The 16,061-nt window shown below is 46.5% G+C and overlaps 1 protein-coding gene across 2 annotated transcripts in view; it reads left to right on the top strand.

Annotated features, from left to right (window-relative positions):
* Positions 1-13,917, top strand: part of KLHL12 (kelch like family member 12) — a 41,222-nt gene extending 27,305 nt beyond the window's left edge. For both annotated transcript variants that reach the window (XM_006135730.2, XM_006135731.2), the window contains 5 exons: positions 3,431-3,626; positions 5,197-5,355; positions 9,331-9,429; positions 11,806-11,992; positions 12,535-13,917. In XM_006135730.2, the coding sequence (XP_006135792.2) occupies positions 3,431-3,626; positions 5,197-5,355; positions 9,331-9,429; positions 11,806-11,992; positions 12,535-12,661 (768 nt within the window). In that variant the 3' untranslated portion in view covers positions 12,662-13,917. The remainder of the gene's footprint in view (positions 1-3,430; positions 3,627-5,196; positions 5,356-9,330; positions 9,430-11,805; positions 11,993-12,534) is intronic.
* Positions 13,918-16,061: the final 2,144 nt, after the last annotated feature.

The raw sequence follows: 16,061 nt of genomic DNA, 5'->3' as shown, positions 1-16,061 counted from the left end.
CAACTTCTCTCTAGTTTCTGATTGGAGCAACTGATTTATTTGTAAATAGGAATGTTTATTATAGGGCAGGCAAAGGTGTTTTATTTAGTTTTTTCCCGTGATCTGGGAAAATGTACTTCAGATGTTTGTGTGGTGCCTAATTGGATTGGGCTGTGTTCTGATGTGGTTCCCCTGCTCTCCTCCAAGGCTGTGTCTACACTGGCGTGATCTTGCGCCAGAGATATGCAAGTGAGGCTAACTGTGGAATATCGCCGAGCCTCATTTGCATATCTAATGAGCCACCATTTTTGTGGAAGAGGCTCTTGTGCCAGAAGGAGCGTCTACACTGCCCCTTCTTGCGCAAGAAAACCCCTCTTGCGCAATGCCGTTATTCCTGAAAATAATCAGCGTAGCGGCATTGCGCAAGAGGGTTTTTCTTGCTCAAGAAGGAGCAGTGTAGACAGCTCCTTCTGGTGGAAGAGCCTCTTCTGCAGAAATGGCGGCTCATTCGATATGCAAATGAGGTTCAGTGATATTCCACGCTTAGCCTCATTTGCATATCTCTGGCGCAAGATTGCGCCAGTGTAGACATAGCCCAAGTGACTCTTATTTGTGCCTTCTTGCTGTTGGTCATCTTCCTTTCCAAGTGCTAACTAATGGTTCTTATCAGCCTCTTATAACTACTAAGTCTTTAAGATGCTACTAGACTGTTGTTGGTTAAGCTTCAGAAGGATAGCTGAATGAGTCTGTCTACTCACTGTTTTTCTTCCTCCCCTTCAGTTTTTTCTCCCCCCCCCCCCCCCCCCCCTTATTTATCCTTGGATCTGGACTTCCAACACGCTGGTCACTGAAGAAGTGGGTTGTACCCACAAAAGCTCATGATACCATCTACAGGTTTTGTTAGTTTTTAAAGTGCTACTAGACTGTTGTTTTTTTTTTAAAGTTTTTCCTGTTACAGACTGACCTGGCTACCCCGCTGCAGCTTTTATTCTCAATTGTGGGACATTTTCAAAATTCCCAATTTTATGCACAGCTGTAGCTCCTTATGTACTTGGGAATAGGGCTTTTTTTAAATCATAGGAAAGGATTATATAAGACTCTTCGGGGCTCGACAAACCGCGGCAAAATCCACTCGCCAGCCCCGCACCGCGCATGCGCACACCACTGGTGAACGGGGCGACCAGCTGAAATCTACTCACCACGGGTGAGTAGATAAACGGATTTGTCGAGCCCTGAGAATACTAATCTAGTGGATTGAAGCCATAGAGTTAGTAACCAATTAGGGTAGAAAAGCCAGTTTCTCCAAGATCAAAAAAAGAGAAAGGAGTGAGAGAATGAGGAAGAGAAACAGATGAAAGAAGAGACATGAGGGACTGGAGAGGGGAATCTAGACCAGGAAGGAGTGGTAGAACTATGCTGTCTCTTGCAACATCAAAACAAAGACCTCTGTAATGTGATTACAGGGCTGTATAAATGGCTGAATCATTGCTGATATTTTTAAAGTTGCTGTATAGCTTTGGAAGACCCCTCTACACCAGTGGTCCCCAACGTGGTGCCCGTGGGCGCCATGGCGCCCGTCGGGGCATTTATGTGCGCCCGCCGAGTGACCAGGGCTGGCCCAAGCCATTCTTGTGCCCTGGGCGCCCAGTGCATGCGAGATGCCACCCCCAGACGTGCGGTGCATGCGTGGTACCTGCCCCGGGCACCCAGCAGCCCCAAGAGGTTGGGGACCACTGCTCTGCACCCTTAAAATCTGCAAAGGATTTTCTCACATTAGGAATAGAATTGTTTTTGTTTCTGGGTTCCTATTTCTTTAACCTCCGGAGTATCTATCAGGTGTTTCAACTTTGATCTGCACTGTTCTGCTGAATGTCATGGAGCATGTGCATTATCTGCTTTCTCACCTTGATTGCAGCTAGGAAGTTGGGGAATTTGTAACAAATATATCCTTTCTCCAAAATATTAGTAAGTTAAATAGCTGTGTTTTAAAAAATGTTTAAGGGATTAAAAATCCCTTCTTTCGATTACTATAACTCTTGCTTTCTTATGATGTCATCCTATTGCTAAATCTGCGTTTACCACAATGTGTCTACACAGCAATTAGACACCAGTGGCTCAGGTGTCTGGGCTTAGGGCCTGTGGGCTGGCTGAGTCCCAGACACAGGGTTTCTGCCTAAGCCTAGACCTCTATATTGCAATGAAGCAGTCCCCTAAGATCAAGCTTCATGAGTCTGAGTGAGCTGGCCTGGGCCAACCACAGTTTTTCTTTGCTGTGTAACTTGAGACTTGAACCTAGACAGAACCTGAATTTCTAATATAGGAAAAGAAACAAGGGGGAAACTTAAGACACAGACATTGAAGTTCTTCTTTTATCCATCGTTTAAAAAAAATGTAAATGCTCTAGCCCTATTCTTGCCTTTGCAGGTCGCCGTTAAGTTTCATATGGCCCAGGGGGAAAAATGAAAATATAAACTTGATGTGAGCCACACTGAAGTTTTAAAGGTGCCAGGACTTGGGCAACCTGAGTTCTGTCCTCAGCCATGCTACTAGAACTCTGTGGATTTTGGCCACCTCTCTGTGCCTGTTTGAAATGGCGTTAGCAATACCTTCTTCTTAAAGCACTTTGTGATCTGCTGCTAGAAAGCACTGTATGGAGGCTAATTATTACTGTTATTAACTGAGTCTGCAGAGACACCAAAACTCTAGCTCCATGAGTGTGTGACTTGCCCAGTTCACCTCAGAGGAGCATTAACACTGTGAAGCTTAATTGTCAGTTGCCATTATTTCACCACTGATATTTTAGCAGAGACCCCTTGTTAACGTGCGTATTTGTGATTGCTGAAGGTAATGGGAGGTAGTGGAGATGGAACATGGGAGCTCTGGGGATGGAGAGTAAGGAGCACTATTCCCCAAATGTAAAGCCATTTGCCAAGTGGGAGCAGGTCGGAGAAGGAATGGAGGAACTTCATTTCCTTCCCAGTACCAATAAACCTAGAAGAGCCTGGGTGCCAAGAATTGCCAAATTCCATTCTGCTCTGGGGTGAACTGCCTCCCTATATATCGGTTGCACCTTCCAACGTTCGCTCTTGACAGTTACTACAGTACAGACAAATGATGGGAGTGCAGATATGTTGGGCACGTTGAAGATTTTGGGGGCAATGGAAAGTAAACTGAATTTAATTGCAAAATAAATAGTATAAAGGGGATACTGGACTGGGAGGTTAGAAGTACTGAGGAGGAGACCATAGGGAAGGGGATCCATACACACGGATCCAAGATTTCTACATATAATTTTCACCCAGTATGCCACACAGAATTGAGGACTTTGGCTATGTAAATAGGTCCCTTTGAGTGCAATAGCAGAAAGGGATGGAATAACCTAGAGAGGCTCTGAGAGTGCTCACTGTATTGGTGTCATTTCCTGTCTTTGACACTTCTTCAAATGTGTTAGAGCATCACCCGTAAGAGGCGCTATGTTGCCACGGTGTCCCTGCATGATCGGATTTATGTGATTGGGGGATACGACGGCCGCTCCCGTCTCAGCTCTGTGGAGTGCTTGGATTATACGTCGGATGAGGATGGCATCTGGTACTCAGTGGCTCCAATGAATGTTCGTCGAGGCCTGGCTGGGGCCACTACCCTAGGAGGTACACACTGATCAGCACTTGTCAGAGACCAGATGGGTGCATTATCAGCATGAAATGCAGTGTCAGCACCTTTGGCATGGCTGATAAGGGGAGAGGAGTAACTGACTGGAGATTGTATCTCTCAGCATTTGGAGTTTGAGAAAATTACTCGTCCATTAACCCTAAGAGCAGCTTTTCCTCTTCTTCAACCTAAGAGGATTAGGGATTGGACTGATGACCTCCTGAGGTGTCTTCCAACCCTAGGATTCTCCTGTGTGTTTCTAGTTCCAGGGAGTGAGTATGTTCCATTCTGTACCCTGAAGTTTAGAATTCATCTCCCAGGTGTCTGTACTTGCCATGTATATACTTACTGTCTGTACTTACCATGTATATAATTACCGTGCTGGAGATCAATCTATTGGTGTTTGATTTTGTGGATCTAGTAAGGACCCACTAAATTGAACACTGAGGGCACCCCCAGTCAACACTGATACTCCTTGAATCATGAGGAGTAAGTGAAGTTGACAGGAGCATTTGCTCCTGTCAACTTCCTGCTGTGGAGATGGTGCCAAGCTCAGCTTAAGGTACACTGACTCCAGCTACATTATTTATGTAACTGGAGTTGTGTACCTGAAGCTGATCTTCCAGGTGTAGTATAGACTTGGCAGAGGCCAACTCCTGTGTGTCCCAGCTGGATGTCACTGCTGGGACCTCTGCTAACAGATGGGCCCCATTCCTCTTTTCTTGGCTGGGAGCACCTTCAGGGGCCTGTATTGATTTATTTGCTGCAGTTTAACATGTTGCTAAACATTCTGCTAAATTACATTTGCAGTAAACAATGTGAATATAATCAATAGATCTTTTGTTCCATAGAGCTGTATGAGGGAATATGGCTAAGGAAGGCCTTTGGGCTGCGATTTATGCAGTAGGTTTCAAACATAGTGTTTACATAATTTAAATATTCGTTCTAAGGAAGTGCTGATGTAACATCAATATATGGCTGTGTCCAAATGACTCTAGGTCTCTTATGTACAGACACACTCGGGGTGTGTCTAAACTAAATGGCTCCATCGACGGAGCCATGTAGATTAGGCTGATCGGCAAAGGGAAATGAAGCTGCGATTTAAATAATCGCGGCTTCATTTACATTTAAAAGGCTGCCGCACTGAGCCGACAAACAGCTGATCAGCTGTTTGTCAGCTCAGTGCACTAGTCTGGACTCTCCCGCGCTGACCTGAAAGCCCTTTATCGACCTCCCAGTTATGCCTCGTAGGATGAGGTTTACCGGGGAGGTCGATAAAGGGCTTTCATGTCGACGGGAGCATCCAGACTGCCCTGATCTGCCGACAAACAGCTGATCGGCAGAGCGGGACAGCCATTTAAATTTAAATAAAGCCGCAATTATTTAAATCGCGGCTTCATTTCCCTTTGCCGAACAAACAAATCTACATGGCTCCGTCGACAGAGCTATGTAGTTTAGACGTACCCCTCATACATGGTATGCATGAAATAGGGTGGGATGTGAGAGAGAGGGAAGGGCATATATTTCTGCTCATCTCTTTCTGAATCTGCTCTCTGTATTATGTTGCAGACATGATCTACGTTTCTGGTGGTTTTGATGGAAGCCGGCGTCACACCAGCATGGAAAGATATGATCCAAATATCGATCAATGGAGTATGCTGGGAGACATGCAGACAGCTAGGGAGGGAGCAGGACTTGTTGTAGCTAATGGTGTTATCTACTGCCTTGGTAGGTACCCTTAGGATCCATCACCATTTTGCAAATGTTAGTGCCCTACCCAGAGTGCAGGGCAGATGCCATCTATAAAGGCTCCTGGGGTGTGCAGAATGTTGCCAACTTGTCTCTCCTGAGATTATTGGGCAGCTCTGTTCAGGAGACAGACTTCTCTGAGTCACTGCTGAGACTTTTTGATGGTTTGTTCTGGAGTTATAAGAGGCATTTTGGACCACATGGCAGCTGAGATTTGGACACTGGATTTCAAGAAGGCAGACTTCAGTAAAATCAGGGAGCTGGTAGGTAAAGTCCCAGGGGAAGTAAGACTAAGAGGAAAAACAGTAGAAGTTGGCAGTTTTTCAAAGGGACATTATTAAGGGCATCAGAGCACACTATTCCTCTGTATAGAAAAGATAAGGAGTCACCCTGTCTTAACCAGGAGATCCTACAGGATCTAAAAATCAAAAGGGAGTCCTATAAAAAGTAGAAACTAGGACAAAGTAGAAAGGATGAATGTAAACAACACAAGTGTGCAAGGGCAGCAAGATTAGAAAGGTAAAGGTACAAACCAAGCTCAGTCTAGCTAGAGACAAAAGGTTAACAAGAAAACAATCTACAAATGTATTTGAAGCAAGAGGAAGCCCAAGGACAGGGTAGGCCCACTTGCTCAATGAAGAGGGAGAAACAATAACAGAAAACATGGAAATAACTGAGGTGCTTAATTGCTTCTTTCTTTTAGTTTTTACCAACAAGGTTGGTAGTAACTGAATGCCTAACATAGTGAAAATGGGGTAGTTAAAATAGGAAAAGAACAAGTTAAAAATTCCTTAGAAAAGTTAGATGCCTCCAAGTCATCAGGGCCTGATGAAATGCATCCTAGAATACTCAAGGAGCTGATTGAGAGAAGTATCTCAGCCATTAGCTATTATCTTTGAAAAGCCATGTAATATGGGAGAGATTCCAAAAGACTGGGAAAGGACAAATGGAGTGCCCATCTATAAAAAGGGAAATAAGGACAACCCAAGAAATGACAGATCAGTCAACTTAACTTCTGTTGCAAGAAAAATAATGGAACTAATTATTAAGGAATTCATCTGGTAGATAATAAGGTGATAGGGAACAGCCAGCATGGATTTATAAAGAACAAATCATGTCAAACCAATCTGATAGCTTTCTTGGATTGGATAACAAGCCTTGTGGATAAGGGGGAAGCGGCAGATGTGATATACCTAGACATTAGTAAAGCATTTGATTCAGTCTTGCATGACCCTCATTAACAAACTAGGGAAATAAAACTTAAATGGGGCTACTATAAAGTTGCATAACTGGTTGGATAACTCTTCTTAAAGAGAAATTATCAATGGTTCACAGTCATGCTGGAAGGCATAAGAGGTGGGGTTCCACGGGGATCAGTTTTGGCACCGGTTCTGTTCAGCATCTTCAGCTATTTAGTTGATGGCATAGAGAGTACACTTTACAGATGATACCAAGCTGGGAGGGACTGCAAATGCTTTGGAGGATAGGGTCATTCTTGAAAATGATCTTGACAAACTGGAGAAATAGTCTGAAGTAAACGGGATGAAGTTCAATAAGGACAAATGCAAAGTACTCCACTTAGGGAGGAACAATTAGTTGCACACAAACAATGTGAGAAATGACTGTCTGTGAAGGAGTACTGCAGAAAGGTCATATCTAGAGGTCATAGTGGACCACAAGCTAAATATGTGTGACACTGTTGCAAAAAAAGCAAACATGATTCTGAGATGCATTAACCAGAGTATTGTGAGAAAGACACAAGTAATTCTTCTGCTCTAATCTGCACTGATTAGACCTCAGTTGGAGTATTGGGTCCAGTTCTAGGCACCACATTTCAAGAAAGACGTGGAGAATTTGGAGAAGGTCCAGAGAAGAGCAACAAAAATGATTAAAGTTCTAGAAAACATGACCTATGAGGGAAGACTGAAAGAGTTGGGTTTGTTTAGTTTAGAAAAGAGAAAACTAAGAGGGAGCATAACAGCGTCTGAGAATAGGATAAGAAGCAATGGTTTTAAATTGCAGCAAGGGAGGTTTAGGCTGGACGTTAGGAAATATTTCCTGTCAGGGTGATTGAACACTGGAATAAATTGCTTGAAATAAATATCACTGGAGATATTTAAGAGCAGGTTGGATAGACGTCTAGCAGGGATGATCTAGACCGTGCTTGGCCCTGCTGTGAGAGCAGGGGACTGGACTTGATGGTCTGTCGAGGTTCCTTCCAGTTCTAGGATAATGTGGGACTGTGTGCTGGCTGGAGTGTGGAGGCTGTGGGATAGCTAGTATCTGGGGAGTAGTTTTAGCTGTGGTGCCACTGGAACATGGAAATGCCTGTCTTGAGCTACTTGCGTTCCAGCTTCTCACTGTGGAGGCCGAAAGGCTCCCACTGCTCTCACTAAAGATGTTAAGTAACGGTTAATTCACTAGTTGAGTAGTCGATGGAATTTCCATCAGTTGCTCGACTAGTCGATAGGCATTTGCACAGTCTTCCTTTGAAATGTATGAAAGCCCCTACTTGGGCTCTTGTACATTTCAAAGGAGGAACGCTGAACTCAGCGTGCAGCCCGAAGTCCCACTGACTCCGGACTGCAAGTGGCGTGCCAGCGTTGAAACGTACGAGAGTCCCCAACGGGGGCTCTTGCGCATTTAAAAGCGGAAGCATAGCATGGAGCCTGGGGTCAGTGGGAGACTGAGTCCCCCGCTGATCCCGGGCTCCATGCTACGTTGCCGATTTGAAATGCCATGGGGAGCTGGGGAATCCTCAGCTGATCCCGGGCTCTGTGCGGCATTTCAGCAGAACCCAGGATCAGTTGGGGATTCCACAGCTAACTGCGGCTCGTGCAGCATTTCCCCAGATCCTCAGGTCTGCAGAAATTCTGTGCTAGAGCCCTGGATCAGCTGGGGAGTCCCCAGCTGACCCCAGGCTCCACAAACTCAGCTGTGCAGCACTGTCCCTTTGAACGCCGCCTCAGTGTTTCAAAGCGGCAGCGCTGCACAGCTGATCCCGGGCTCAGTTGTGTGGTGCTGCTGCTTTGAAGTACCACTTCTTCTCTCCCCACTTTGCTGCCTCTGATAGAGGTGGCAAGGGTGGGGGGAGGAATCAACTAGTCCACTAGTTGACTGACTACTTGTTTATCGGATAGTCGACTAGTCCTTAACATCCCTAGTCCACACTGGATGTTGAGAGGGCCAAATGGAGAATGCCTTAAGCAAGCTCATTCTTTGAATGCGTATCCAGGGTCCTTAGTCAAGGCAGCACCATGGCTTTGTTTTCTGACTACCCTCATCATGGTCTTGTTCTAGGGGAATCGTATGTTCTACTCTAGATAAGGAGTCCTGTGGCACCTTATAGACTAACTGAAGTGTAGGAGCATAAGCTTTCGTGGGCAAAGACCCACTTCGTCAGATGCATGCATCTGACGAAGTGGGTCTTTGCCCACGAAAGCTTATGCTCCTACACTTCAGTTAGTCTATAAGGTGCCACAGGACTCCTCGTCGCTTTTGCAGATTCAGACTAACACGGCTACCCCTCGGATACTACTCTAGATAGTCACTCGCTGCTCCATGCTTAGTTCCCCAGCCTTCCTTGGCTCTCTTATTCTTCCTGCCTTATGTGCTGGTAGCACAGTGTTTTTGCACTGCTGATGTAGTGTGATGTGGCCACTCTGTGTACAATTTCCTGAAAAAGTTGCAGTAGTCGTCTGTGCCTTCCATCTCAGGTCATCCCCAGCCCTTGTTTTCTGTGTCCTCCATGACTTCAGCCTCTGTCTGGTGCAGAGTAGACACTGTGCTCACTTCTGTTCAGCCTGTCAGGCGCTATTAGTAGTGTTGCTAACGCTTCCAAGGAGTCATGAAGCCAGAGCCATCTGGGATGGTGCAGACACAGGCACTGCGATGCTCTCTTTGAAGAACCAGTGGTCAGGGTTGATCCTACTGTTTGCTCTCATGTTATTGCAGGGGGCTATGATGGGCTGAACATCTTAAACTCTGTGGAGAGGTACGACCCTCATACTGGACACTGGACAAATGTCACCCCAATGGCCACCAAGCGCTCAGGTGAGAACTCTGATATTCAGGATTCAATGCGAGATTGGACAGAGCAGGGATTTCTGGCCTGCCTTCGTATCCTGGAGGCCATCACACGTCTGCTGTCGTGTGGAGCTTAGCTGTTGGAGATGCGCAGCAATACTTACTCAGCCCTGGGTGACCATTCAGGAGAGCCTTTGCCTTCTCTCCACAAGGGGGCTTTTCTGCTCTCTTCAGGGTAGCCTTGGTGCCAAAGGGACAGTGCTCCCAAATGATGAGTAAGGATATGCCCTGGTCAGCCGCGTTCCCCTGTCTCTCTTGGGCGCTCAGTACCAGTGCTCCCTCTTAACGTTTTCAATCCTTGGGCGAGTGGAATTTTCTTACGTGCATTCTTGAGGTTGTGTATGGATGTGCACCATCGTTACCCAAAAAGCCCCTAGATGACTTCAAAGGGAAACCTCAGAACTGTCATTCATGCTTAAATTTGACACTTTACGAATGGGCCTTAACAAAGGTGCTAATTACCGTACCAATTACAAGAATAGCTTCCCCAATTATCACCTCTAATATCATTATCTCATAGACACTAACCTCCGCCCCTTACCACCCCTCCTCCCGTTCTAAAATCTGATTTGTCAATTTTATGTGTTTACTTTTTTTGATTGTATCCTTTGGTATATATGATCATGTCAATTTTCTTCCACATATTGATCTGAGGAAGTGGGTCTGGCCCATGAAAGCTCATCACCTAATAAACCATCTTGTTAGTCTTTAAAGTGTTCCATAGTCCTGTCTTTTGTTTCAGCAAACAATAGATATATTTGTAGATAATATTTTAGAAATATCTGTCCATCTGTTTGAGCAAGTACTCCTTCTAAACAGTAACAGCTAGTGTCACCAAATTTGGTAAGCAGCTTTCTCTGACCCTAACTCAAGGTTTCTCAAACTTTGTGACCCCGTGACCCCCCTCTAAGCTGCTCGTGACCCTCCCCCCCCCGGGGGGTTGGGACCCACGGTTTAAGAAACGCGGCCCTAACTTAAAGCTAGGGTAGGGTTTAGTTGTGCTAAGAACATGGGAAGTGGCTGGAATGGGGCTGTTTTCCACAACATGGAAAGGGAGGGGGGCAGAGAGAGGAGGGATGTGATCTTCACTCTCACCACGGGGGACAGCGAGCGGAGACAGGATATTGCAGAGTGAGCACTAGGGACAGCCACAGCAGCACAAAAGTGAGAGGGAACGGGGCTCTGCATGTTGCTGGCTAGGCCACCTTTTACGGGTAAGGTTCCTCTCCTCCCTGCAGCTACAGGGCCTGGGCATTACACTGCACCCTGGTACTGGGTCTGGGGATTCCCCCTGCCTATGGAAGCCTGCACATTCCCCCTCCTCCACACAGGCACATGGAAATTCCTGTGTCTCTCCCTCCCTCCCCCCGTACCTCTTTCATGCAGCCTTTATGCCCTTAAAGACAGCTTTCCCCTGGCTGGGTGTGGAAGATCTAAGGATGGGGAAAAGTAATTCTAACCCCGCAGAGCAGCTGCATTCTCTCTGCTAGAGCTAATGAGCTGTGTAGCAGCCAGAAATGCATTGCATCCACTGTGCAGGGGTTAGGCCTATGTGCGCGTAGTAATGGATCCACTCCTTTGTACGGCCACCAAACTATTCCTCTGTACTGAGTCCCCAGTATGGCCTCCCACATGTACTTAGGAGAACCATGGCAGTTCATTTGGCCTTTCTGCCCCCTTAAGTTGAGGGTGCATGTTTATAGCTTGAGCCCAATGTCCCTCCCTACTCCCTGTGCATATGAACCAAACTGTCACTAAAAGTAGGAAATTCCAGGTGTTCTCGGTTGGATGAATGAAAATTACAAAGTTTGCCCAACTTTCACCAAAGTGTCTCCTTTGGGGCAAGAAAGATCAGGAAACTCTTTAGCCTTAACAGGCTGTTTTGCAGCAATGAAGCAAGTCAGATACGTCCTTTCTGTCCCTATGGGTACGTCCACACAGCAGTGTTTTTTGGAATAACTGATATTATTCCAAAAGAACATAGTCCGTGTCTACACTAAAGCAGTTATTTCAACATAATGTCTACATAATTTTATAAACCCTGATTTTACGAGGAGTAAGAGAAGTCGAAGGAAGAGTGCTCTTTCTCGGACTTCCTGCTTTGTAGACAGACAGCACCAAAAGCCAAGTTAAGCTGTTTCAACTTGAGCTACGTCAGTTGCGTAGCTTAAGTTGTCTAGCTTATTTTGGTTTCAGCCCTGCTGTGTAAACATGCCCTATAAGTGCAGCAGCATCCTTGCCATGGGGCTGCAACTCTTGGGAGTACTCCAGCCAGCCTGGTTGCAGTGATAATCGTGTGCTGGTGGTTGAAGCTCAGTGTAATACCCTTCCCTCCACCTCCAGGAGCAGGAGTAGCCTTGCTGAATGACCACATTTATGTTGTTGGTGGGTTTGATGGCACAGCGCATCTCTCCTCTGTGGAAGCATATAACGTTCGTACTGATTCCTGGATGACTGTGACGAGTATGACAACACCTCGCTGCTATGTGGGTGCCACCGTGCTGAGGGGAAGGCTGTATGCAATAGCTGGGTAAGAAAGGGGGGCTTTGCTGCTCTAGAGAGGGGAAAGTCTTTGAGGGCCTTGTCTACACTGGGAACTTGCTTGGTGGTATGAAAGGAACCTCCAACATGGTGCTAAATAGACAAGGACGCTGTGTTTAAAACACGGTGGCAGTAGTGTCCAACCCAGGCTGGGGGAAGGGTGCAATAGTGTGTCACCAAGCACACAAGCCAGCGTATAAGTGAGTTCACTGTGGTGGCTGCAGATCCTTCGTTAGAGCTTCACAAGAAGGGTGCTCTGCATTTCCCTTCTGGCGCACTTAAATAATGACAGGCCAGAGCGTTCCCATAATGAATTAAACAAGGAACGCTGTGTGCTGGGATGCTGCTGAGCTGGCCAGGGAGGTGGTGGGAGACTCTAAAACTGCTGTGATATCTTATTTCAGCTCTTCTTGCTTGTAAACACAGGTTTGAATGCCATGGGTAACTCAAACTCCTTCCCAGTGCTCTATTACTTCCTCCTCATCCCCCCCCCCCAATCATTGCTCACTTGTAACCCTCTGTCCCTTGCAGGTACGATGGCAACTCGCTGCTGAGCAGTATCGAGTGCTATGATCCCATCATCGACAGCTGGGAAGTAGTGACCTCGCTGGGGACGCAGCGTTGTGATGCTGGTGTTTGTGTCCTTCGGGAGAAGTGACTTTGGAGAAGCCAGGTGAGAGAAACTCCTTGAGGACAGGCTGAAGGAGGAGAGTCTCACGTGGTTTGCAGGGACTGTTCCTGATATCTGGGGAAGCTGCATTCTTTGAAATACAAAAACACATCACCTCAGCGGCCACTCGAAATCTAGGGTTCCGTGAGAAGCTAGAAAGTGGACCAGGAGAGATGTGCATCTTCTGCCAACTTGCCATCCCAACACTTAACTTTATCAGCGCAGCAGATATGCCTGGAGCTGTGGCTTTAGCTGGTCAGCCAGCCTAATGAATGCTTAGGAAATTCATACCTACAACTGATCTGACTGTTACCTCTGCACCTGCAGCCCATGCAGGGCCATTGGCAGTTCTGAGCTGCCTGTGTGTTTGAGTGGATTCCAAACTGTGCTTGATGTGCCAGCTTCAGCTGCTCATACAAACAAAATGTTTCAAAGAGTTCCATGCAGCAAGTGCACTTCAGTGCAGATGGTTGCCAGTATGCGCTACGCTGTCGCTGCATCTGCAGGTTATGCATGGGCCTGTTTCGAAAGGATGGAAATCCCACATTCATGCTTTCAGCTACCGAAACCCAGATGCAGCAGAGGAAGGGGAAGGTTCTAGCACTCCAGCCAATAGTGGAGGTGGCAGACGCGGAGACTGACTGGGGTGTTGGCAACATTGCAGCAGCCATGACCACTGGCTGGAAGAGGTGCGGAGAATAGTGTGTCTAACAGTCACATTTTCTTCAAGAAGCTTGATGGACTTGTCTTGGGAGTGGGAGCTTTTTTCTGGCAGCAGAAACACCACTCTTGTTCACCACAATCCAGTGTGTGGTTGTCATCTTGCAGTACAATGGATCTGATGGGTCCCTTGGTGACTGGAGGCGAGGTGGGGGACAAGTAGGACTCTATTTACAATACACACATGCTACTGAATAAGAACGATTCACTGCCTTGAGAACAAAAGGCAGCTAGAACAGGCAATTCAAACCCCTTTCATGTCTTTCCTCTTAGCTATTTACTTCCTTGGCTCCTCACATCCATAATCCTGTGTGCAAACCTCATCCATAGGCTTGCTAGACTACCCTCATCTCCAACTGGTCTCTCCGCTCTTCAGTCTCTCCTGCCAGCCTCCCCCCATGTCTGTTATGGGTGGTGCACTTTCACCCAACACTGAATTCTTGTTTGTTCCTGTTGCACATTGTGTATCATTTCCTGTGTATCTTTTAGTGAAAGTATCAAAAATAAAGTATCTGTAGGAGTTTTGCCTTTGTTCTCTGCCCTTTAATCATGCATTTAAGGGATTTGGTGGAGGTACACCTATCTGGCTGCCTTAAAAGATCCTCATTAGACTATTAGTTATGTTAAAATTCTATTTAACTGTGACTTTGAACTGCAGTTTACAGGCTTGGGTGGGTGGTTCTTAATAGATGTGTCCCGTCCGTTGTGGTCAGTGTAACAAACATCTTTTTAGGGACAGGAGATCTGGCTACTGTTGCCAAATTGATTTGAGGACAATTTGGGAGGATTCGGGAAAGTGTTGGATATTTGTGGTTCATGGAACACCCAGGGCTATGCTAAATGAGATTGCTAAATGTGTTCCTTTCGAGCTAGTGCAGTGAGGCACAGCTTACCGTGTGTCCTATTACCCAAAGGGCCTGAAAAGAGCAGCCCCTATTTACTTTCTGCTAAGGGCGTAATTGCAAAATACCTTTCTTCTCCACTCTTCCCAAATCCTTTGGTGATCCTGGCCCTGGGTTGAGAGTGCTCTTGCAGTCCCCTAGCTTGTGATTTAGTCCCCTTGTAAACATTCTCTCATGTTTTCTGCATTTTAAACATGCAGGTTTCATCAGAGGGAGGGTCAGGATGGACCTCTCCCTAGCCCTCTTCCTAAGCCCCAGGTTATGTCTGGCATGCCCCTTGTTGAGGAGTGTGAGCTCCCATGTAGGGAGCCCTATCCAGGACTCACTAGGAAGCACTAACCATTTCCATAACTGCAGGCAGGATCCCAAGGCAGTCAATAGGAGATGGCATAACCTGAGCCTACCATGAGTCACTGGCAAGGAGGAGAGAGACCCCTGAGCATCCCCAGGCTATCCACACAGCACAGCTGGGGGAGCTACACTCAAAGCAGGCAGCAGCTCCTATGGTCTTTCTGGGCTCTGGATGGGTGCTGATGCTTTTTGTGCTGTTTTCTAGCATCAGGCCCCAGGCTTCCACTTCCCCTGTTGTCCAGCCACCCGCCAGTTAGGACAGTGGTGGGCAATCTGCAGCTCGAGGGCCACATGCAGCCTATTGGGATTCCATGTGTGGCCCATGAGATGTTTTGTTTTACTGTTGCCCACGCAAAAGGTTGTCGGATTCTGCTGGTTTTTGTCCATGTGGTTTTTTCTCCACCTATATTACAAAAGTGACACTCGCTTAAAGCAGGGGTATGTGAAATGAGGTGTGTGCTGGTTACATACAACATTGTGAGAGCCACACACTCCTCCTACAGCCACTCAGTGTTGCTATGGTTCAGCTGGCACACCCCACAAGCACAGTTAGCAAAACTATCCTATCCCGGGAGACTAACTTGGTTCCGACAACCTTGTGGCCTACTGCGATGGAGGGCCACTCGTGTCACCCACTTTCTAGCCTAGGTTGCCCCCTCACTGAGTTAGGATTATCCAAGCTTGGTTCTTCTGACATGAAATAATGGGACTTAAACCAGATGATAGCAGGGCTTGGCCCTGTCCACAGAGCCATGGGACCTTTCTAGGAAGAGCTGTATTATAAAGGTTACATTTAGCAACGCCATCCCTTACTAGCAAATACATCACAAATAAAAAAAAATCCTAACAATAGTTTAGGTTGATTTGTGATGGAGATGGTAAAAATGTTCATCTTGACTGAGAAAATAGAAGCACTGATTTTTTTTTCCCCCTAAGTTTTGAAAGAAGCTAGATGACATTCACAGAAACACTCTATTCCAACAGCAGCTAGGGACGATGTTACACAGCTGTTAAAGTTAAGCATTCCTAAGCCAGCAAACTGGATACCTTGCTTCCAAGAGTTGTAAGAGAATTGGCTGAGTAATTCTCTCAACCATTGATGAGGATTTTTTAAAATCTTGGACTATTCCAGAGGTGTCAGAGGACTGCTTAAAACAGGGCTAACTTAGGGGGGAGGGATAGCTCAGTGGTTTGAGCATTGGCCTGCTAAACCCAGGGTTGTGAGTTCAATCTCTGTGGAGGCCATTTAGGGATTTGGGGCAAAAATTCATCAGGGATGGTTCTTGGTCCTGCTGAGAAGGCAGGGGACTGGACTTGATGACCTTTCAAGGTCCCTTCCAGTTCTAGGAGATAGGCAATCTCCATTATTAACATGTGGTCTGTGGGCTGCAGGCAGCCCATGGTGTGATTTGGGT

This window comes from Pelodiscus sinensis, chromosome 27, assembly GCF_049634645.1.
Source record: "Pelodiscus sinensis isolate JC-2024 chromosome 27, ASM4963464v1, whole genome shotgun sequence".
Taxonomy (NCBI): domain Eukaryota; kingdom Metazoa; phylum Chordata; order Testudines; family Trionychidae; genus Pelodiscus; species Pelodiscus sinensis.
This window is presented reverse-complemented; position numbering and strand designations above follow the sequence as displayed.